At 39.4% G+C, this 25,382-nt stretch overlaps 1 protein-coding gene across 7 annotated transcripts in view; it reads right to left on the bottom strand.

Moving 5' to 3' along the window:
- ERC2 (ELKS/RAB6-interacting/CAST family member 2) overlaps nucleotides 1-25,382 on the bottom strand; it is a 993,433-nt gene that overhangs the window by 802,044 nt on the left and 166,007 nt on the right. For all 7 annotated transcript variants that reach the window (XM_086367446.1, XM_086367443.1, XM_086367447.1 and 4 more), the window contains one exon: nucleotides 7,794-8,210. In XM_086367446.1, the coding sequence (XP_086223572.1) occupies nucleotides 7,794-8,210 (417 nt within the window). The remainder of the gene's footprint in view (nucleotides 1-7,793; nucleotides 8,211-25,382) is intronic.

The raw sequence follows: 25,382 nt of genomic DNA, 5'->3' as shown, positions 1-25,382 counted from the left end.
ATTACTGCTGCTTCGAGAACTTTCTCACCAGTGAGGTTTTATTTGTGGTACACTGTTTCACCAAATGATGACAATAAACTATTAGGTCTACATTTCAGAAAGTAGTCACACACAAGGCAGAGCAAGAGGACAGGGCAATGAAGACAGTAATCAGCATCTCCCAGCAAAATGTCCTGACTTCTCCCCACTACCTTACCACATGCTCTCCACCCTGCCACTTTCTCTTCTCAGCAGGTTGCAATATGCCTTGTGCCTAATGACTCTTTGGGGCTCCACAAGTCTCTGTTACTGTAAAAAGCAACAAATTACACTCATTAAAATCAATATGGGGTAAAGCCTGGACCATTTCAAATTAGCATGCAGTGTTCAAATTTAAAGAATGTATTAGAATTTAAAGACAAGGCAAATGCTGCTAAACAGACTTCCTATGTCATCAGAAATGTGAGGGTAAAGGTTATGAAACCCTGCTTTCAGATGTGTTGTTAGCAAGGTCCAGAAAGAGTACTTTTCTGCAAAGATTCTTCATTGGGATCTATCCTGATTTAAATGCCTGGAGAAAACAGAACTCAGTGAGAACAAAGGAAATCTGTATCAAGTAGGCATCAGCCAATGAGAAGTCCATGTAATCTCAAAAGATACCATATTCAAAATTAAGTGCTTTTTTGAGAAAAGAAGCATGAAGAAGTATGCAGTTCCTAGAGTCTTCTCCTAAGTAATAATAATAGTAAGTGACAATGCGGCCTTTAGAAAAATCATACAAACTGGGAGCTCAGTGGTCACAGACACTGAAGTGTGTGTGAAAGCAACTACAATAAAATGTGACCAGGAGTCAGAAGTACCTTGTGCATCTTGGGCAGAACTTCACGATCATTTCCTCAGTCACATTCTCGTCCTTGGTTGGACAACTCCACCAGGATGCCATCAAACTCTTATATGTCCAAAGTCTCTTCTCAGCCCCAGCTCCTCCTACTGACAATTCTCTCCTGCCATCTGGCCCACCACCGCCTACACCAAGGCCCACAGTGGTTGTCTGCTCCTCACGCTCCTAGTACTCAGTTCCTGAGTTTCAAAGTCCTGCCTGCAGATGGGGATGACCTTGACCTTCAACTTCTTGGCCACCACCAGGATCCAGATTCTTGGTCATCTGAATGACAGTATCCTTCTAACTTATCTCCATCTCTTTATTCTCTCCCTATCTAATCCACTATCAATTAGCACTTAATCTTTTTTGATCATGCCATTCTCCAGGGACAATGTTTCCAAGGCTGCCCAGAGCCTACCAGGTAAAGACCAACTTCCTGTGTCACATGCTCAGAACCCTCAGTGAAATGACCTCAAACCTCCTGTTCAGTTTTATTTCCTTTCCCTCCTGACAGAGGGAGTTTCAGCTGCTCTAAACTCCATGTACCCCAAGCCCTCCTCTAATGCTTGGCTGAGCTATCTCTTCTCCAACCATCCTTCTCCACCACACAGGTGTGGTGAAATTCTTCCAGCTCTGCCATGGATGAAGCCAGCTGTCAGCTCTCCTACCTCTAAGCTGCACAGCATTTAAGTGCCATTCAAGATCCTCTTGATGCACTAGCCCAAGAAGCAGTAGTGTATGTGGTGACAGATGTAGATTCTGGAACTAAATTTCCTAGGTTCTGATCCTGGCTCCAACACTTACCTATGACAAAGTACAATTACTTACCTCTTTGTGCCTCAGCTTCCTTATCTGTATAATGGGGATTATGATAAGTTTCCCCTTAGTACAGCCCCTGGCACAGAATAAACCTCAATAAAGTGTGAGCTGTTTCTTACTGCCCATCTGAATCCCTGACATACTTACCATGGATGCTCCCACAGCATCCTGCATATGGATGTTCAAAATGTGCCCAATGATATGCAACACATTTTTAAAAAACTAAAACTTCCAGTTAAGACTACCCTCAAAACTATTGCTCTATTCCAAACACAGAGTGACAATACAGAAAACAAAAGAATATGACACTTGTACAATCATTATAAACTTTGCCAGTACTGACAAAATAAACCACTGAGCAACTCTCATGGTATTAAACTATTTTTTACTCATCCAAATATTTACTGAGCATCTTGCAGGCAATATTTGAGGCCTGGAAATACTGATGGAATGTATTGGTTAGGTTAAAAAGTACTTTATTAAAATAGCTATTGTTAGGTTCTGTATATACACACACACACACACACACACACACATATATATATATATAAAACTCTTGCACAAAAAAATGTAAAATATTATGTTTACGTGGTCACTTGCGTTTGGGAATACTTTCTGTGATAAGTTTTCTTGGTAGAAATAGAATGTATAATCTGTAGAGTCAGAATTAGAAATGCCTGCAACAGCAAAATCGTGGCTCAGCCAGCCCAAATAGAGACAAGTGTGTATTAAAGAGAAGGAGGCCATATGGTGTTGAGAGAGGGGGTACTAGGGTGGAGATTAGAAGTTTCGGCAATGATTACATAGGGGAGGTTTGAGCTGTTAGGAAAAGGTTTATGAGCTCAAGAACTTCTAGGTCAGACTTTGCCTTGGTGGATTCCTGCTGGCCTAGGGACAACTTGGATAAATAAATGAGGAGACCAAGAATTCATGTTGCCTTGCCCTCTTCCTCCCTGCACCCCTTCCCCAAGAGCATGGAGGGAAGCCCAGGCCCAATGTCCTGAGGGCTTTACTTATCCTGCGTTAGTAGCAACTGTGGTTCCCAACGACTTCAGTGTTCCACCTTACTTTCAAAGACAGGCAAACTGCCCAAGGGTTTTAGTATAGGAAATCAACAAGCATGGCATATATCCCTTCCCTTCAAAAGGGAAGCATATATCCCCTTCCCTTCAAACATCTTACAATACAATTAAACTAAAGACTACTAACTCTCTCTTAAGGATCAGGCAAGAAAACATTAAGGAGTGTGAATATAGGAGGATCCTAGCACACAAACCCACTTTTTCTTTAACGAGATCAGTCGTATTTTGGATGTTTGATTACTAAAACCTTCATATGGAACAGTATGTTCTCTGTGGAAAAAGCTAGAGAACAAGGTAAACTATTACTACATCAAACAATGTCTTATCAAATCAACCTGTATCCAAAAGCATCAGACGACACTAGTGAGTAATGCTTGTATTTGAGCCAATACTTCAGCTCACATTAGCCTGTCGGTTATAGTTCTTGGGCAATAGTTCTGGTCTTCCAAATAAGCTGAGATCATAATCTTTGTGTTGTTGTTTCCTGCCAGGCAAAGAAGTGGTTTCACCCTCAGCCTTTTCCAGACCACCGAAAGACAACGAGACACTAAAGCAACCTGACTCTGCCCGTGTGCGACTCCTGCCAATTCTAAACCTCCCGAAACAATAGGCTAAACGAGGCCAGCATTCTAGGAGATGAGGTTTATATGAAGTCCAACACCTCTGCCTGAGAATGAATCATAAAACCACTAACACTCCATTCCCCAGCATTACACCATTCAGCCCCAACTGGGTTAAATCGTGCAAAATGAAAAGGGAATCGGGAACACACTGAACTTAAAATCTCAAGTACATTTTAAATCCTGTTTCAGATTCATTTAAATTAACAGAGGTCAGGAGACTTCTTTTTTCAAGCTGGGTTATTCTTACTGGTTTAATACCAAAAGCAGTGAGCCACATTTTTCCACTAAAAAAAATAAAATAAAATAAAATACCCTGACAGGGGAATAAACATTCTAAAACTCAGTAGAGAATGTGGAAACAGCTTACAATAAACTCTGCCTTCTAGAATAACCAATGGAGGAAACTACCCAGTTTTTTGGCTGTGGGAAATTATATGTACATTATTACATATTTTATAGGTCACAAATTAAAAGCACAATTTGTATTTTCTAGCACAGTGTTTTTCCAAACTGTTTTACAAAGAACAACAGTGCAACAAGAGAAAAGCAAATCAAGTCAATTTGAGAGGCTCTGCCTTCCCCAGTCCTCTTCTTGGATATCATTGCTGTAAGCTCTATGAAATTCAACATTTTCCCAAGTTCATTTAGCCCTGCAGCCCTTTTCCTCTCAAAACATATATCAATATTCCACAAAATGGCCGTACTGTGGAGTGTCCTTTCGAAAAGATTCTTCTAGAACAGGAATATAAGAAATGGTGTAAGAGCTGAGACTTTGGAGGCAGCCTAACTCAAATATCAGCTTGTTAGCTGTGGGAACTTGGGCTAGATTTTTTATGTCACTTGTTCTTCAGTTTCCCCAGGCAAAAAGAGGAAAGCAGAAAATGACCATACCTCCTAGACATGGGCCTTGCCATCTAACTGGAACAGTTTTCTGAGAGCCTTACATGGCTGGTTCCTTTTTGTCACTGAAGTTCACAATGTCACCTCCTCCAACAAGCCCTCCCTGACTATCCAATGTGAAGTTGACCCCACTCAGTTCCCTAGTACTTCACCCTCTTCTTTTCCTCCTGACACTTTTCTAACTACTTTTTAAACTGCTGTTTCACCCCAATAAAATATTATAACCATGAAGTCAAGTTTTATCAGTTAACATTACTCTATCCCCAAACAGATCCTCAATAAGTAGTCACAAAATGGATGGGTGGATGGATGAATAGATGAATGAACAAATAAGGTGGTTGTGAGAATTAATTGCGAATCAAGGTCAAGCATTCTTCACAGTGCCCAACACATATGCATCTATCCAGATGTTGCTATAAAAACATGTGATGAACCATGAGTGGTTAATGGATTCATAATTCTCGCACTATTTAACTTACCTCTTCCTGCTGTATAGTAGGTAAACATTTTATGGCATTTATTCAGAGGTGTGTTGGTAAACAGGCTCTCAGGGATGGCACCAAAGGGGAAGTAGACCCTGAGAGTAGCATTTGCTGACTTCCATGGTGTCAATATTCCCACCAAAACCAATTTCAAACTACCAAAATTACTGGAAATATACTAAATGGTTCTCAGAAACCAGTAACCTCTTTCTCTTGGGCAAAGTCCTTTCAGGCCTCAAAATCTTATTCAACTCCAAGTTTTAAATGAGAATTTTTTTTTTTTTAACATACACTTTTTTCTCCATTCTTAATAAGCCAAGATAAGGGTTATCCACTGACTTTGGTCTGACGCTCAAGGAAAACAGCTGGATGCATTGCCTGCATTTTCTGTACCACTCCCTGTGAGCTTTTGGTCTAATGTTTAAGGTTTTAAGCATGACATATATTCAGGCCAGATCATTACAAGGACCAACTAATCCCATAAAACATAAATCAAACGGTGTTTCAGATCAGATCAGTCGCTCAGTCATGTCCGACTCTTTGCGACCCCATTAGAGTCATTTAAATGAAGATAGATAGCCTAAAAAAATCAAGCCACCATCAAGGCACCATTAAATACTACCATTGAGCAGAATCCATCAAGAGAAGACTGACTACCTGACCCAAGATCCCAACATGGTCAGTGCTGCAGATGAGGATTTCTCTGGTATCACAGCCTTGCTGTACAGGAAACTTGACCCCTTGGCACCCAAAATAAAGCAGCACCTTTTTTAAACTATAGCAATGTACTAAACTTTTCAAGGTCATCAGGGAAGACCCCGATGCTAGAAAAAACTGAAGGCAGGAAGAGAAGGGGATGACAGAGGACAAGATGGTTGGATGGCATCACCAACTCAGTGGACATGAGTTTGCACAAGCTTTGGGAGATGGTGAAGGACAGGGAGCCTGGCATGCTGCAGTCCATGGGGTCTCAAAGAGTCAGACACTACTGAGCAACTGTACAACAACAACAATCTACCAACCACAGTTTTGAGATAACACAATCAAAATTCAAAATCCACAGACATTCTACATGAAATAACATGGCAGTAATCACTGCTTCTCCTCTGTAAATTAAATGGAAAGTCTATAGTGCAAGCCAGGAAGAGATTCTTTATACAGCAGTAGATAGCTAATACAGTGGAGCAGAAACTAATTCACCCAAAATTCAGCAGCTTAAAAACACACATTTATTATCTCACAGTTTATGTGGAACAGGAATTTGAGCACATCTCAGCTGAGTCTCTCAGAAAGCTGCAATCAACTTGTCAGCCTAGAAACTGTTATCTCATTGAAAGAATCAACTGGAAAAGATCCACTTCCAAGCTTACTAAGTGATGGTTGGCAGTTCTCAGTTCTTTGTGGCTGTTCGAGTGAGGGTCTCAATTCCTTACTGAGTGTCAGCTGGAGACTACCTGGAGGTTCCTTACCACACAAGCCTCTGCCACATGGCAACTTGCTTCAAAGCATGCCAGATGAGATGGCAACAGACTGTATGAACAACATGGAAGGGACAGTCTTACTAGTAATCTATTAATCTAGTAATTACTAGTAATCTAGTAATTACTAGTAATCTAGTCACAGAAGCAATATTGGCATCCCACTACCTTTGTCATTCTATCATTCAGGATCAAGTCACTAGGTTCAGCCTAAACTCAAAGGGAGGAGATTACATAAATATATGAATTCCAATAGGTATGGATATAGTGGCCATCTTAGAAGTCTTCCCACCACGTTCACACTCTTGGAATAGGAATGGGAAGACCAGGCCCAACAAAACATATCTTTAAGTATCTAATGTGAAGCCAAGCAATCTGACTTCCCAAACATGGAGACAGGGTCTCATGAGAACAAAACCAAGGAGAGTAAGCATGGAGGATATTAAATCCAAAGACACAAAAGTCTACTCAAATGTTGTAAGCAAATACAATCTAATATCAGAGAAAACCACTGGGAGCAGCTGCAATACCAAGTCCCAACATGAAAGCCATGCTTTCTGAGCAATCAAACAAATGACTCACTGGAAGGACTGCCCATCCAAAAAGGTACATAATGCCAAAAAATCTAGTTTGGTCTGAAAACAAACGTCTTTTTGAATTTTTATTTATGGCTGCAGAATATTTTGAAAATATACTTAATGCCATTTCACTGCTTCCTGTTTTCTGTGAGATCTGTGTCTGTCACAGCATTTTATTTTCCCTACACGGTACTTTTGAGATTCACATCCACCACGGTAGCAAGGAACTGCTATAAAAATGCCAAACCTTGGAGGTCACCCACATTCTTTCTAAGATCTATCCAACTGCATATTCTCAGATATCTGAGCATCCCAATATTCAATGGTAGTGGCAAGCCAGCGAGGCTGCCTCTGAGAAACTTCAAATGATTTAATTCACCAAGTGCAAAATGCACACTCAGAAAACCAGGAACACTCTGTCCTACATGAATGTAAATGTAGGCAAAGATTATCTAAACGTTCAAAATTGGTCTGCACATTTTTCCATTGTTTCCAGAAATATCCTTAGGCTTTACTTTCTAACAATCCCACACCAAATTTAGCTATGAAGCATTTAAGTTCATTGTTTTGCTAATCACCTATTCATTTTGCTCCTTTAAAAAGAGGATATTTAATAAATATCTAAAACTTAAACAGTACTGTATTTAAAAGACCCTGAAACAATGGCCATCTGTAGGAAAGCAACTGTAAACGACCTTAGAGTTGATGTGTGCTGCACACACTTGGATCCTGAATACGTGTTGAATAATAATGGAACACACGTGTGGTGGGCAGAGGAAAAAAAAAAAGACTAATGCCAAATTCCAGTTTAAAGGTGATAAGTAGACAGGAAGGTTATAAAACAGATGACAAGGGGAATTTTGTCAAGGCTATAGATAATGTCCAACCTGTGATAATAACTTGGTAACATATTTAACATATTTTAACTTGTAAAATATAACTTTAGAGAAATAAACTGAATGTCCTTACCTCTCTAAGATGTATGTTTTCCTTCTCTTTCTGGTCTAAAATCACTTCCAAGTGGCTGACTTGAGACTCAGCCTCTGCCATCCGACGTGTCCGTTCATTGTCATCCTCAAGACTTTTGGACGGCAAACCTTTACTCTGCAACATCTCAAGAAGCTTTTTAATTGACTCGTCTCGGGCATTGAGGGTCTGTTTCTGCGTTTCAATTCTCAGCTCCATTTCCTCCAAGGTCTTCCTCAACAGGAACAGCTCCTTAGCCTGCCTGTCATGCTCAGCTTGGAGCCGCCGGAAGTTCTCCTCCGTCAGTTCGATGGTGAAGTGCTCTGCTCCTCGGTTGCCACTCTCTTGCTGCAGGAGGTGGTTGAGGTCTCTCTGGGTTCGCAGCTCATCTTGAAGGGCCTGGATTGTCAATTGAAGGTGCTATGATGAGAAAGACGGAGCAAGAGAGGAGAAAGAAGAGGGGAAAAAAGTCAATGAACATGCCAAATGCTATTTGCTGCTATCACACTATGAAGATGGAATGTTAATCATGAGGTCCAGAGGGGCCAGCTGTTAGGTTCTCCAAGGTGACTTCAGAAGCAAGGGACAGCACATGGAGAAGGGGAGTTAATTCAATGATGCTTTCTGAATGTCTTAAGAGAAAGGTACACATACACAGAAACGGTGTATTAGTGTCAGTTACAAGGTAAATTACACATCTACAGAGTTTTAATTTAGGAGTGGAAAGGTTAGAGGGAAACTTTCACAAGCACACCTTCTTTACACCCACAATGCTCCAGACTCAGTATTCCTTGTTTCCTAAGGTTTCTTTATTCTACTATCCATCACTTTCTGTGGTAAGTGTATGTCCATTTAAAAATAAAAATGATTGCATCCACTACAAGTAGACATAAACAAGGACTTTATTTTTACAAATAAAGCTGTGAACAGGTTTAGTAAACAGGATTACTGCATCTGCAAGCAAAAGGGGACAAATACAGACAGACAGACACACTCAAACACACAAGGAGGTGAGGCTGTACAGAGCAAACAAACGAGCGGCAAAGAGTGGACAAACCTTGGTTCTTCTGGCATCCAGTAACTGAACAGCATGAGAAACGAAAGAAAAATGAAGCAAAAATCAACACAAAGAAAAGTCCAGGGCAAGCAAAGGATATTTAACAGAAAGAACTTAATCAACATAAAGTATCTTCACAGAGAAGAAAAAAAGAAAATCAGTTTCTTATTAAGACCCATAAGCTACATAGAATTTATAGCACTGATGCTTGATAAACATGATTTTAAAAAAGGAAAAAATGAGGCTTATTCCACCTCTAATTTTCCTAAATCTCACTGACCCAGGAACCCAGTATCTTGGTTTCTATTACCAGAGAGGAAAGCACAACACTCCAGAGCTACCCACGTATCATCCCATGTCACCATTTTAACCAAAATCAGAGTGGAAGTGCCAGAGAAACAAAATTGCATGAAGACAGGCGGTGAATTCAGCAACACTTTCCCAAGAAGGGCAGCCTCAGACTGATCAGACCAGGCAGCCATAAGCTGAAGGCATTTTTGTCCTAGGAAGTAACCCAGGGACTTCCAAAACACAGTCACTCATCCACTCACCAAACGCATTCTCCTGATACAGACTAGACACAGCGTTAAACATGGAAATCAATATGAATGCAAGGCATAGGTTCTGCCTACAGGGAATTCACAGTATTATAAGGCAGGGATAATAAAATAACATGACTAAGTTACATAAATACTGGAGGAGTCCACATTGGGAAATCCGTCTGCATTCCCATAGCTTATATCCAGAGAGGTTGAGATTTTTCTGAGTGGGGCCTGTACCCAGAAACTAGCACCAAGTGATGCGTTTATCAAACTCTTTATTGGTATCCAGGTCAACTTTTTACTTGGAAACATCCAATGAGAGATTCCTGCCTACTGTCTCATTTGTATGTCACAGCATCTCCCAGGGTAACAAATGCAGAGTAAGCAACTGGTATGTATTTAATGACAGTAATTATAAATTTTTAAAAAATATAACTCACCCCTGTAAAGTAAAATTACATTTCAGTGCTTTTTAGTACAGTTACAAAGTTGTACAACCATAAACAAATAAATTTTAGAACATTTTCATCATCCCCAAAAGAAATTCTATACCCTTTAGAAGTCACTCCCCATCTTCCTCCCCATCCTCAGGCCCTAGCAACCACCAATACTTTCTGCCTCTATGGTTGTGCCTATTCTGGGCATTCCACACCAGTGGGATCATCCTGTTTTCAAGGTTCATCCATGTTGTAGCATATATCATGCTACATTTGATAGATGAACATTATTCCAACATAGGGACATACTACATGGTATTTATCCATTCAACAGTCAATTTATACACAAATATTCCTAGCACCATTATTCATAGTAGCCAAAAAGTGGAAAACAACCTAAATATCAGTCAATTAATGAATGAGTATATAAAATGTGGTATATGCATAAAATGGAGTATTTAGCCGTATAAAGTATGAAGTACTGGTGGACACTGTAACATGGATGAATCTTAAAAACAATATGCCACATGAAAGAAGCCAGTTATAAAATTACACGTCACATGATTACACTGACAGGAAATATCCATAATAAGCAAATCCATCGACAGAAAACAAATTGGTGATTGTCAGGCGAGATTGTGGGGGAGATGAAGGATGTCTATTAAAGTAGTATGTCTTCTTGGGGGGTGATGAAAATCAGCCCTTGAAAGATGTTTGTTTTTGAAGGGTGTTTCTTTTAGGGGTGATGAAAATGTTCTGGAATTAGCCGTTTGGTTGAACAACTTTGTGAATATACTAAAAACCAATGAATTTTACATATTAGATGGATGAACTGCATGGTACATAAATCATATCTCAATAAAACTGTCATAAAAAACGTGAAGTGGGACCACAAGGTAATGTGACCTTCCTCCACCAGCCCACCAGCCCTAAAGCACACCAAAACAAAGCACACAGGAGTATCGACAGTGTTCGGCCCGTTGATGTGGCTGCTGCCAAGCCCCTGGAGAGTACGCAACTGTCTTCAAGCCATTTAAATAAACATTCCTGACAAGGGCAAATCTTTGTCCTCTTAAAGTGGCTTGGATTTCTGGAATGACCAAAGTTTACTTGGAGACAAATACAATGAATCATGATGATCATACCAGAAATTATCTTTTCTGAGAGTGACCAAAACAAGGTTAGTTTTCTTATGTAGTTCATAAACTAGTCAGAAGGGAATTCCAAAAAATGCCAAAATGCTTTGGGCAAAGACAGCAGCACTGGAAGACAACCCTGTTAAGGCTGCTGCCCCTTTGGATGGGCAAGTTGTCTAGTGCCCAGATCCTTTGCTTCCAAACCTGCAAAATGGGACTAATCACAATGCTTACCTCAGAGTTCCTGTGAGGAATAACTAAGGTAATGCATCAAGTGCCAGGCTTGAGAATGAAGGGAGAAAGGAAGTGTAGTAGACAAGAGAAGTAGCAAAGAAGAATAAGAAGGAGAGAGGAATGAAGGGAGAAAAATCAATCCATTTATCCATTCAATATGCATTTACCCAGTGTCTTCCTCATACCCATGAAATATCCAAAAAAGAAAAAGAGAGAAAACAAAGAAAAAGAAGTGGTCCTTGCTCCCAATCCATGTGGACACATAAACTAATAGCAGCAATATGACAGAAGTCACAGCCAGGTTGGCTAGAAATGCAGAGAGTGTGTAACCCAGGCTAGAGAAATGTAAGAAAACACAAGAGCTACCCACACTAAGAGGTACCACTGAGCTATGTCTTGAAAAATAAATGAGAGCCAATCCTGGGAAGAATGAAGGAAAGAGCGGAGAAAGTATAAAAGCCCAGAGGCAAAGACAGACTAGACCTATTAGGGAACAGTAATGGCAAAAATCTTTATGGCCCTTCCATAGTCCAGGTACCATTCTAAGCATTTTTCATCTTCACAAACACCCAGTGAGACAGGGCATTTAATGAATGACAACATGAGACACAAAGTGGTTAAGTAACCTGCACTAAGCTACCCAGCTAGGTAAGCGCCAGTCAGGTGTTCATCCACCTGGAAGTCTGACCCCAACATCTTGCATGAACCAGTATACTACCTGAACTCTGAACCGGTATAGATACTTCTCCAGGGGGTCTTCCCAACCCAGGGATTGAACCCAGGTCTCCTACATTGCAGGCGGATTCTTTATCATCTGAGCTATCGGGGAAGCCCAAATACACTTCAGGATGGCTGAAAAAAGAAAAGGGAGCAGGGGCAGGAGTGGTGAGAGCAGACAAGGCAGGCAATTATGACCGCTATAACAATTCTCAAAATAAAACGTAGCCACTCTAACCAAGCAATTCCTCACTCTGAGGTTGTCCCAATGGATATCTCCAGGTTGTACATTAAGAAAATTTACTTTCCAGGTAATCATTTTATTAGTCACTGAATGACTTCAGCATTGCCGAAACACAATCTGATAATCTATATTTCAGTGTTTAATATTTCTTTTGTTTCTTTACCAACTGAGCTTCCGTGATAGCTCAATTGGTAAAGACAATATATTGGGGGCCACACAGAGGCCCAGTGAGGAAAAAGAAGATATCACTTGGAAATTTAAAAAAAAAAAAAATGTCTAAAATCTATTTTTCATTTAGTTTTTATTCTCTTTTTTAAAAGTTTATTTTTTAATAGGTGGAAAATTGCTTTACAAGTTTGTGTTGGTTTCTGCTGTACAACGATAATCAATCATAATTACATATATATATATATATATAGGCTAGGGTATGCTGCTGTGACAAAAGCACAAAAACCCACACTCTGAAAGATGAATCCATCTGACATCCTGATGGCATGGAATCAGAATTCTTAGAGCTCACAGAGGCCTTAAAGATTAGCTTGTTAACTTCATCTTACAAATGAGAAAATCAGATCCACACAGGTTAAATGAAAGGCCCAAGAGCACACAAACATACTGCAAAAGCCAGAATCTTGGTTTCTAGGATCCTGGACTCCATCCTCTAACAACCCTAAGAGCAGACCAAAAGGAGGTGGTTCTCCAGTTTGACAACTGAGAAAATAGCAGTGGTGTCTCTTATAGGGAGGATGAGAGACGACCTAAATCATTTGACTTCTACATTATCTGGTCCTATCCAATAGTTAAACAGCACCGGACACTCCAAGGATAACTTACTGAGACCTCATTTCTAAGATCTTACAATTAGTAATGACTACTATGAAGCAATTAGAGATGAGGTGTTAGTCACTCAGTCCTGCCCAACTCTGCAACCCCATGGACTGTCCATGGAATTCTCCAGGCAATAATACTGGAGTGGGTTGCCATCCCCTTCTCCAGGGGATCTTCCTGACCCAAGGATCGAACCCTGGTCTCCTCCACTGAAGACAAGTTCAGTTTAAAAAAAAAAAAAAAAAAAAAAACCTTTCCAAAAGATCAAATACATGAATACAAGTGAAAACTCTAGCAAAGCCAAAGCACTTTTTCAAAGGGGCTTTGATACAACACTTTTTTGTTGTTATTCAGTTGCTCAGCAGTGTCTGACTCTTTGTGACCCCATGGACCCTAGCCTGCCAGGCTCTTGTGTCCAAGGAATTTTCCAGGCAAGAACACTGGAATGGGTTGCCATTTTTTCCCCCAGGGATCTTCCTGGACCAGGGATTGAACTCATGTCTCCTGCATTGGCAGACAGATTCTTGACCACTGAGGCACCAGGGAAGCTCTAAGGGTTAAAAATTAAAAAAAAAAAAAAAAAGCACAGTTTTCAATCTCCCCTCTTATATAATTACTCTATTCTTTCACATTGAATCATCTCCCACTTCTCAACCATGAAAGCACATTTAAATCTCACTGGATCAATAATCAAAGGCATTCATTTCAGTTTGTAACCTACATCAGGGAACTATAAACCAGCAACTCATTAGGATGTGCCCAGGAGCCATCTCTTTGGAATTTATCAGTCATCACTGTGGTGTCAACTCCACAAAGCCTCAACCACTCTTCCTGCTGCTTCTATTTGACTGCATATTAGGAGAGAGAAGCCCTTCCAATATCCACCTGCATGGGAATGGGACATTGCCAGGTGATCCAACCTCATTCCTGGGTGCCAATCAAATTTCTATCAACCTGGCACTTATAACACAAGTATAATAGGTGGCAAAATAGCTAATTCTCTTCAAGCACAGAAGTGAGTCTATGGTTGGATGAGTATTCAGAAAGCTTTTTACTCTCCACCCTGATTGTGGGATCACCCTCCAGTTGTCCTCAAAGAATCAAAGCTAAGAAGGCAAACTCCCCATCCACAGCTGACCACTGAGGACATCAAAGAAAGTAAAGCAGCTGTGACAACAGACATCCAGGCTTCTCTCTGCAGTCACTCTGCTAGGAGTCCAAACAGAATGCATCATATTTACCCTGATACCTGGCCTTTAACCCAGTTCTTTTCAACCTTTTCTCCCCACACTTAATTACATACTTTGAACTCTATCCTGGATAGTAAACGCTAACCCCTTTACTGACTCACTGGAAAAGACTGAAGGCAGGAGGAGAAGGGGACAACACAGGATGAGATGGATGGATGGCATCACCAACTCAATGGACATGAGTTTGAACAAGCTTCGGGAGTTGGTGATGGACAGGGAAGCCTGGTGGGCTGCAGTCCATGGGGTCGCAAAGAGTCGGACACAACTGAGCAACTGAACTGAAAGGCTAACCCCAAATCCAGTACACAGAAGGAAAAAAGCTTAAAATCTTTGGTCTGGCCATTAAACGCAGATAAATGGAATGGGAACCAAAGAGATGAGCTTGTGCACTTGATTTCAAGTCACAGACAATAGAGTAGGTCATAAGGATTTCTGCTTCTGGTGTTATGGCACGCTTATTTTCTGATACAACCTTCTAGTACTCAACAGTCAGATAAAAGCAAAATATATCTTTCAAAGCATCACTGTGCTCACAAAAAGGCAGGGGAAATTGCCAAGAAGAAGAGAGATTTAAAGAGAGATAAAGTGAGCTCCTCAAGGGCAGGTTCTGGGCCAAATCTGTATCATACCCCCAACTCTAGTACATAATAGGTACCCAACACATAGTGAGTAAAATATGGAAAGAAGATGAGAGGACCAAAAAGGAAATTGTTCACCCAACAGTCAGCACAGGAGAACAATGTGAGGGAGAATAGTTTCCATTTTTCTTTGGTTTGCTGTAGTTAGGCTGGGAATGGGGTGGGTGGGGGCAGGAAGGGGAGGTAGTGGTGGTTGGAGAAGTAGGAAGAATATTCTTGACCTCCAGATTACTCTGTCCTGTTCTCTCTCCCAAAACTCAAAATTCCTCACGTCCACCAGCTCACTTGTCTGACAATACTGCTCCAAAGCTGCCAGAACTATGTCCACTTCACAAGAGAATAAATTGAGCTGGTTTAAGGGATTTTATTGCAATCACATCATTAGCAAACATGGGCCAGAGTCTAAAATTGAGGTTTCCTCCAGCCAATTCGAAAGTCTCCCCTGCTCTAAAAATACTATAGAACTTCATTTTACACAATTCTTACAGGCTCACTTAATTTTGAAAAAAGGAGAACAATGAAAAATAAGAAACTGCCATACTTGAGTTTATATGGAAAAGGGGAGAAAATATACTTTGCTTTAGCCAATGTTTAGGAGAGTGACTTCCAATAGCTACTGGAGTCAGAATCTAATCCAGATTTCAGAATATCTAAAACACAAAAAAGGTAAATAGAATGAAAGCATAATTATATATGTGTGATGTGCATGGAACACACAATTATTTAAGTAGGGCCTAGCCAGATGTTTAGAATCTACTGTGTCTTATCCCCAAACATGGAAAATATGAGTTCCTGGCAGATTTGAAAAAATTTGTGACCTTAAGCTCTTTTCCACACTATGGGGAAAAAGCAAAAAATGATAAAGTTTTGGACTATAAAGCAGTTTAGAGTTTCACTGCTATGAAAACCGTCTCTGAGCTTTATAAAAATATGAATTGGCTTATATCCAAAAGTCTTGAATTTTTTTTTTAATAAATCCTTACTCCTTCTCAAGAAAGGGCTTAACATAACTCTTTCAAAGAAAACAGAATCTCTTTGCAGACAACTTGGCCTGCTCTACTTATCCTGTGACTTTATTTTCCTATTTATCATTTTCCAGTTTGTCTCTAATCATATAATAAGGGCAGGTTCTCTGATCCCTTTTTCCATAATCCTGTGTGCAGGATGTGCAGTACTCCTTGTAGCTGCAAACCTTCCACAGGCTGTGTCATGTGTGTGAAAAGACAAACAGCAGGCATTGGCTGAAAACATGTGGCCCCAGTGTGCTGTGGAAGAGGTGAGCTATTGAAAAGAGTATAAAAAATTAATATTTAGACATATGATCTCAGCGTTCTCCTTTAGGGTAGAAGAGGCACATAGCTAATAGAGAATACTGAAAGGCGACTTTTTTAAGCACCAAAGTACCAGTATCCTGGGATTCTCACACAGATGCACTGTCAGTGATAACTGCAGAACCCACTCTGGTTGATAACATGTGACATTTTGCCAAGATTGATCATATTAAGAACAGTATACATGGGAAAGCCCTCTTGGCAGTTGCTTTTGTAAGCAAGAAGGAGTTCTGGTTTTCATTACAGGCCAATACTAGTAGGTGGCACAATACTGGAATATTGTACTGAGCTGAGAGCTAGGATTTAAGTTCTGATTCCAGCTTTCCTACTTATCAATTACATGATTGGAGAAAATCACCAGACTTGCCTGGGCTTCCAAGAGCAGTGGTGATGAGCTGGGTTTTGAATTCTGCAGCTACCCATGACAGCCTATGTTACCTTGGACAAGTTACTTAAGTATTGTGAGCAAATGATTCATCCATAAACAAGAAATAATCATCATAACTGACTTACAGAATTCATACAAAGACAACAAGAGATGTTCATCAAGTAAACAAGTTCCCACAAAGCACGAAGCACAGGGCCTGGCACATAATGAGGGCTCAATAAACGTTCATTGTTTTCATTGCTGTGGAGACTGTGGTGGTGGCTAGAGGCCCAGAATTGAAATGTCTCTCCTTCCTCCTCTCATTTGGACAGGGAAAAGAAATGAATAAACATAAATGTTTGACCACTGAATACATGTAACAGTGAGAAACAAAATGCTAACTACTATGGCATTTTTTATATAAGGGAAAACAGGAAACAGTTGTTTTAAGACCAACTCAAAGATGGATAAAAGTGATTTCCCATCAACTTATCTACAAATAACCCTGCAAAGGGGCTTTAGGAAATAACTGTTTCTATTTCGAAGGTCAGGGTTCGTTCCCTGTTACCCAGTAATATACAAGCAACTAAAGGAAAGTGGCACCCCTGACCCTGACACTGTTCAACTTGTTACAGGTTAAAAAAAAAAAAAAAAAAAAACAGAAGTATAAGACATAGATATTTTTTTAATGTGTTTACAGAAGTAATCCCAAACATGTAATCATAAAAATGATGGTTAAAATTGGAACGTTTCCAATTATTATATTAATTAATTAATTATTAATTGATTAATATTAACAGCCACTGCCACATGCAGTTACGGAATAGTTATTTCATTTTAATTACTTAGCAAATCTTTACTGTAAATGGCATTTTAAAATCTTTACTGCAATTTCCTTCCCTGTCACTTCCCTTTCACTTCCCAACATGTCCATTTAACAATACTGCTTACCATCTAAGTATTTTTAATACAAGTAAGAGAACTTAGATTAATATCAATGTAAAAAGTTGGGTGGCAGGCCTTGAACTACTGATTTTTCCGAACTCTAACCAACATGTTTGCTCAAACTCTAGCCCTTGCTATTCAAGTTTTCATAAGGAATTCAGTTCAGTTCAATCATTCAGTCGTGTTCAACTCTTTGCAACCCCATGGACTGCAGCACACCAGGCTTCCCTGTCCATCAAAAACTCCTGGAGCTTACTCAAACTCACGTCCATACAGTCAGTGATGCCATCCAACCATCTCATCCTCTGTCAACTCCTTCTGCTCCCACCTTCAATCTTTCCCATCGTCAGATCCTTTCAAATGAGTCAGTTCTTCACATCAGATGGCCAAAGTATTGGAGTTTCAGCTTCAGCATCAGTCCTTCCAATGAACACCCAGGACTGATCTCCTTTAGGTTGGACTGGTTGGATCTCCTTGCAGTCCAAGGGACTCGCAAGAGTCTTCTCCAACACCACAGTTCAAAAGCATCAATTCTTCAGTGCTCAGCTTTCTATAGTCCAACTCTCACATCCATACATGACTATTACCATAGCCTTGACTAAACGGACCTTTGTTGGCAAAGTAATGTCTCTGCTTTTTAATATGCTATCTAGGTTGGTCATAACTTTCCTTCCAAGGAGTAAGCATCTTTTAATTTCATGGCTGCAATCACCATCTGCAGTGATTTTGGAGCCCAAAAACATAAAGCCAGCCACCGTTTCCACATCTATTTGCCACGAAGTGATAGGACCGGATGCCATGATCTTAATTTTCTGAATGTTGAGCTTTAAGCCAACTTTTTCACTCTCCTCTTTTACTTTCATCAAGAGGCTCTTTAGTTCTTCTTCACTTTCTGCCATAAGGGTGGTGTCATCTGCATATCTGAGGTCATGGATATTTCTCCTGGCAATCTTGATTCCAGCTTGTGCTTCTTCCAGCCCAGCGTTTCTCATCATGTACTCTGCATAAAAGTTAAATAAGCAGGGTGACTTAATACAGCCTCGACGTACTCCTTTCCCGATTTGGAACCAGTCTGTTGTTCTGTTCCAGTTCTAACTGTTGCTTTTTGACCTGCAAACAGATTTCTCAGGAGGCAGGTCAGGTGGTCTGGTATTCCCATTTCTTTCAGAATTTTCCACAGTTTATTGTGATCCACACAGTCAAAGGCTTTGGCACAGTCAATAAAGCAAAAGCAGATGTTTTTCTGGAACTCTCTTGCTTTTTTGATGAGCCAGTGGATGTTGGCAATTTGATCTCTGGTTCCTCTGCCTTTTCTAAATCCAGCTTGAACATCTGGAAATTCACAGTTCACATACTGTTGAAGCCTGGCTTGGAAAATTTTGAGCATTAATTTGCTAGCATGTGAGATGAGTGCAACTGTGCGGTAATTTGAACATTCTTTGGCTGGCATTGCCTTTCTTTGGGATTGGAATGAAAATTGACCTTTTCCAGTCCTCTGGCCACTGCTGAGTTTTACAAATTGGCTGGCATGTTGAGTGCAGCACTTTCACAGCATCATCTTTTAGGATTTGAAATAGCTCAACTGGAATTCCATCACCTCCACTAGCTTTGTGTGTAGTGATGCTTCCTAAGGCCCACTTGACTTTGCATCTCAGGATGTCTGGCTCTAGGTGAGTGCTCACACCATCGTGGTTATCTGGGTCATGAAGATCTTTTTTGCATAGTTCTTCTGTGTATTCTTGCTACCTCTTCTTAATCTCTTCTGCTTCTGTCAGGTCCATACCATTTCTGTCCTTTATTGTGCCCATGTTTACATGAAATGTTCCCTTGGTATCTCTAATTTTCTTAAAGAGAGCTCTAGTCTTTCCCATTCTGTTGTTTTCCTCTATTTCTTTGCATTGATCACTGAGGAAGGCTTTCTTATCTCTTTTGCTATTCTTGGAGAATAGCATGAGGAGAGATTCTTCCTAAGCACTCTCCTGCTTCTCTCTGCTTCTCGAGTCACTGCCTATGAAGAGGCAGGGGGAGCTGACCTCCATGCTGCTCAGAATGTGACCACTGGACCAGCAGCAACAGCATCTCCTGAAATCATGTAAGAAAGGTGGAATCTCAGGTCTCACTCAGACCTGCAGAATCACAATCTGCATTTTAACAAGACTACCAGGTAATTTGTAGGTGCATAAAGCCTTGAGAAGCACTTTTCTGGACTTGAAAAAAAAAAGCTTTAGCCCTATTAAAAATAATTATATGGTAATTGAAAGGTGAGGAAGGAAAATATCATGAAAATAGTACTGTAATATAGTGTTAAGGAGCACACTGAAAAGTCAGTTCGTGTGATTAATAAAATCTGAGTAAACTATGAGTAGTGTCCCTTAATACAATACTAGATGAAATAGGCAAACAGGGTTATTCATTCCTTCAACTGTAATTGAACTATGTGCTGACAGGCATATACACTAACCTTCCTTTCCAAGTTAAAAAAAGAAATCCTGGGACTTCCCTGGTGGTCCAGTGGCTAAGATTCTACACTTCCAATACAGGGGGCCTGGGTTCAATCCCTGATCAGGGAACTAGATCTCTGATGCCAGAACTAAAACCCAATACAGCCCAACAAATAAATTTTGTAAATTAAAAAGAAAAAGAAATCCTCCCAGGTTAAATATAAATAAACATATATTTTATTGTAATATGTATAATATATTATGACTTAAATATAAGTAATATATATTTAAAACAAAATAGATTACTATATTATAAATATTATATATAATATTATCATATACACTGTTTATTTTTAAGTGATACATAATATCCGAATTTTAATTCTGTACTATTATGTCTGTTATTGCTGTTTGAAAGACAATCTGGCGCTTCCCTGGTGGCTCAGTTGTAAAGAATCCGCCTGCCAATGCAGGAGACACAGGTTCAATCCCTGGTCCCAGAAGAACCCACATGCTTTGAAGCAACTAAGCTCACATACCACAACTACTGAGCTGTGCTCTAGAGTCCAGGAGCCACAAGTGCTGAACCTATATGTCGGACTATTGAAACCTCAGTGCCCTAGAACAAGTGCTGCCATTAGGAGAAGCTACTCCAATGAGAAGCCCATGCGCTGCAACTGCAAAGTAGCCCCAGTCGCCAACCTAGACAAAAGCCTACATAGCAGGAAAGACCCAGCAGAGCCATAAATAAATAAATAAGACAAACTGAGCCAACCTTTAAAGACTCATCTAAACTGTCAAGTATTACACTTTACATCCAACTATTTTATTCACTTAAACTTTTAACTAGCATATCCATATGCATGTCTGTGCTCTTTGTGGAATTTTAAGTGACTGGGAAAACCATGAGAAATCTGAGATGACTTCTTTTACAAACTATATCTTGAACAGTATACACAGAAAATGTGAATATACTGGGTCATAAGTAGCCTAATCACTAAACTCTCCAAGTTTTTTCATTTTCTCAATGAACTAGAATCAAAGACCTACATCTTCATTTGTTTCTCTGGTGTAAAGGTAAGATTACTACTGTATGCACACAATGCTTATGATCTTTAATATTATATATATACATATATATTTTATATTACATATTATATGTATATACATAGAGAGAATGTACCATATCGCATACATAAAAGTATAGCCAACATACCATAGGAACGTAAAATGAATAGATGAGAAGAAAGTAGAAAAAAAACACATCAAAATGATCACTGCTGGGGGAAAAGGGAATAAAGAATGACTATAAAGAATATGGGATTTTGGGGGGAGGTAATGAAAATGTTTTAAATGAATATAGTAAAAACAACAATCAAATTGAATATATTTAAAGGGTAAATTTTTTGATACATGAGATATCTCAAAGCTGTTAAAAATGATGTGATGTGGGAGCATTATGGATACATTCTGCAAATATTTTTCCCAAGATAAATTTTTGAATGCCTACTGCTAAAGACTGCATGTTTAGATCCCCCTAAAATTCTTATGTTGAAACCTAATCTCTAATGTGATGGTACTTACAGGTGATAGATAAGTTCAGGACCTGATAAGATCCTCAGAGTACAAACCTCATCAATGGGAATGATGTCCTTACAAAAGAGGTCCCAGAGAGCTTCTTCACCCCTTCTACCATGTGAGGACACAATGAGAAAACAGCTGCCTATGAACTAGAGAGCAGGTCTTCCCCTTGATCCTGGACTTCCTAAATTCTAGAACTGTAAGAAATAAATGTTTGCTGTTTATAAGCCACCCAAGGTATGGTATTTTTCTTTTAGCAACATGAATGGACTAAGACACTTGTCATGTGCTCCTCACTGCTAGGTTAGTTAACAGTCTTTGAGTTCCAAGCAACAGAAATTGATTTGGCTTTACCTTAAGCTAAAGAAAGGAATGTATGAGAAAGCTATCAGGCTATCTCCCTGAATCAAAACAGAAACTGTGAAAACAAAACCAAGGGGAAAAGTAAGCAGGAATCTCTGCAAGAAGATGTGACTTGGTTCAACAACTCAGCTCCAAACTGTAAATATTCACTCAACAGAAGACAAAATGATCCTGGCATGGGTCACGGGTCTACCATGAATCAATCAGTTGTGGCAGGTGACCCTGCCCATCAGGAGCTACTCAAAAGAAAAACCTTGTTTAAAGGTGGGCAGAGAACCCAAGAAGAATGTATTACAATTGCTGTTATAAGTAAAGATTTTAAAAAGAAGCAAAATATGAATAACATTAAGAGTGATAAACAGCATTATGTACAAGACTTTGGTGATCTTCACGGTACAAACATAACCATGCCAATTCAAGCTTTTGATATGAAATAACAGACATGAATTAAGAGATCAGCTAACTTAGAAAAGTATAGACTTCCAGAAGGAAATAGAGTCAAAAATTAATTCGACAGTCGAAGTCCTAGATACTTGATTAAGAACACTACTCCCAGTTAAGAACCCTATCTTTGAGGTCTAACAGTTTTGGGTCCTTCTCCAGCTTTGGAACTCACAGCTGTGGGGTCAACCTGATCACTCGTTAGCTATAGGGTCCCACATCCTTTGGTGGGCTGTGTGACACTAACAGGTTACTTCTGTTCTCTAAATTTTACTTTCCAGCTCTTTTAAAAGCTAATAGGGACATCCCTGATGATCCAGTGGCTAAAACCCTGAGCTCCCAGAGCAGGGGGCCCAGGTTTAATTCCTGTTCAGGGAATTAGATCCTGCATGCTGCAGCTAAGATCCGGCGTAGTCAAATAAATAAGTACTTTAAAAAAAAAAAAGTGGTAATAATACAAACATGTCACAAAACCATGATGAAACACACAGATAACGCATATCAGATACTTAGCAAGTCCCACTCCAGTCAGCAGGAAGCCATCATTTTTTAAAGCTGCTATTATTATTAATGTACAAAACCAAAAGGCAATGGAAAAGAACAATAGTAAAGTGGCAGGGTCGCATAGGGAGTGTGAAATTATGTTTGTCATGTACAAATAAAAACCTTTAACCCAGAAGAAATTCCTGGCTTGGCCACTTCAAATGATAATCTTTCGATATCAAATAAAATACTCTGAAAGAACAGTTATAGATTTTTCTACAAGTTGGTATAACATTTTTAAAACACAACAAATATCTAATAATAGAATACAGAATGTTGGTGATGAAAGGGATTAGAATAATCATTTTTGCTCCATTTTATAGGAGGATAAACTGAGGCTCAAAAAGCCGGACCACTCCTCACCCAAAGTCATAGCAGAGACGTCAGCACTAGTAGCTATAAAGCCCAGGTATGAAACTCACAGCAGAATGTTTTGTCCTGGTCTGTACCTTCCAGTCCCCTGCCACCAGTTTTATTTGGTCACCTACCTATAGAAGGATCCTGTTACCACATAATTAGTGTCAGGACATGTGCAACAGCTGCCACGAGCCAGATTTCCACACTGGAGTCAAACATCTTTGGCAGGCACATCCCTTCCACCACATACAACCGACAGTATAGCTGCCGTAACCACACTCCATTCCCCAATGGCTCCAGGACTTCAGGAGTTGGAACAGATGATTAAGTCCAACCATGATGAAGTAACTCATCTCTGAAAAGACTTCTTAAAGAATATCTTTTAGAGAATTTTAAAAGGTTTAGCATTCTTCCACCTGAGAATTTCAGGGCTTTAAAAAGGGTTTACAGGAATTTCCCCCCAAAAAATGTGAGCTACATGTCAAAAGTAAAGGGGTCACTTAGGAACCTGGAAAATATAATGGTAAGTCACAGGAGATCCATGTTATCATGGGAAAGCCGAAGAAAAAACAGATATAAGGAATGGTTCTCTTACAGATACCATCACTGGAAGAATATGCTACATGGCTGAGAAATAAGACCCCTCAATAGCAATCATGAATAATATCAATTTGAGGTTATTTTATCTGGATAATTTTATACATATTATTAATAATGAAAGTTTTCCTTAGCAGAGACTCAGAAACCCATGTAAGCATTCATAAGCATATGGATACATTTCATATGTTTTAAGAGTCTTTCTCAAATCTTTAAACTAGTTAAAGTGAATAGAACTTTCTCCAAAAGGATAGTAAAAATTATTTTTAAACAAGGACTTGCAAAGTACTTTTTTCATCCTTGGATATTTATTTTGTTTTACAATTCATTTGAGACCTTTAAAGTCAGGAAGGGAGAAAAAATGGCTTTCAAATTTGAGTCTGGAACAGAGCTAACCCATCAAGTCCAACAGGGATATAAAGAAAGTGTCTTAAGAGTGCAGAAACTGCTGGTGCCCGGAACAAAAGCATTATTGAATGGAAGAAGAATTTAAATTGAAGCAAGTCCTAATGTAAAACCTTAGTAACTCCAAGTCCTACTGCCACTTTTTTCCTAATAAGATAAACTATTAGTTCTGGGTTACATAAATTTCAACATACCAGAGCCCTTAGCAAGTGACATGGAAGCCTATGGCTCTCCTGAATCCATACATTTGTACATTATTTAAGATGCACGATTGTCCTTCTCACCATTATGAGTCCTTAGCTGTGGAGTAGGAAAAGGTTGGTGTACAAAACCAGTGAAGATGGGGGCCTGAAAAAAATGAGTGGAAAATTTTTGCTGTGTCTTTAAAGGTTTTATTTCTTTACTTTAAAAATCCAAAGGGAAATAAGAGTGGAAAGAACTGCAGGCTTTATGGTTTTAGAAAGGAGGAAAAAAATAAACACAGGATGACTTTACAGTTTACAGTGTCTGCGAAGAGCCTCCTCATTTATTCCTTTAAGTAAGCTTTTAAGTCATCTTTTAAATGGTAAAGAAAATTCTGTTATTAGAGGAGTTACTGAAATCCAGTGTGGATTTCAGTTAAGTGCCTGAGTCTTGGACTCAAACAAGAACTGGCTCTGCCACTGTTTATGTCTATACTGTTTAATCTCTGGCAAATAGTTTGCCCTCAGCTTCTTCCACTGTAAAATGAGGATGATACACTTGCAGTTGTGAATAGATTTAATATTTATGTTTATATGTAAATTTGTATTTACACATTTATGTATATGGATACACATATAGCTAAGTACAATATTCAATACACACCCTCTCTTCATGTTGCAATTAGTACTACTAGTGAAAACCACCATTTTGCTAGAAAATATCTTTAAAGGTTATTTAGCAATCCACTCAATAAATTCTAGGCAGGATAACATTAACTTGCTTCCTCGGAAAGAAGTCTATTTCTTTTTGAAAGAAGCCTTTTTTGTATTAAGAATGTTAACACAATCTTCCATCAAATTCACTATCTGTTCGTCCTTCATTTGAGTCCAGTTGGGGAAGGCAATGGCACCCCACTCCAGTACTCTTGCCTGGAAAATCCCATGGACGGAGGAGC

Source organism: Bos grunniens, chromosome 22 (genome assembly GCF_055505025.1).
Source record: "Bos grunniens cultivar Pamir isolate PY7600 chromosome 22, Bosgru_T2T1.0, whole genome shotgun sequence".
In the NCBI taxonomy this organism is placed as follows: Eukaryota; Metazoa; Chordata; class Mammalia; order Artiodactyla; family Bovidae; genus Bos; species Bos grunniens.
Note: the sequence above shows the minus strand (reverse complement) of the source record. Positions and strands in the feature narration are given on the sequence as shown.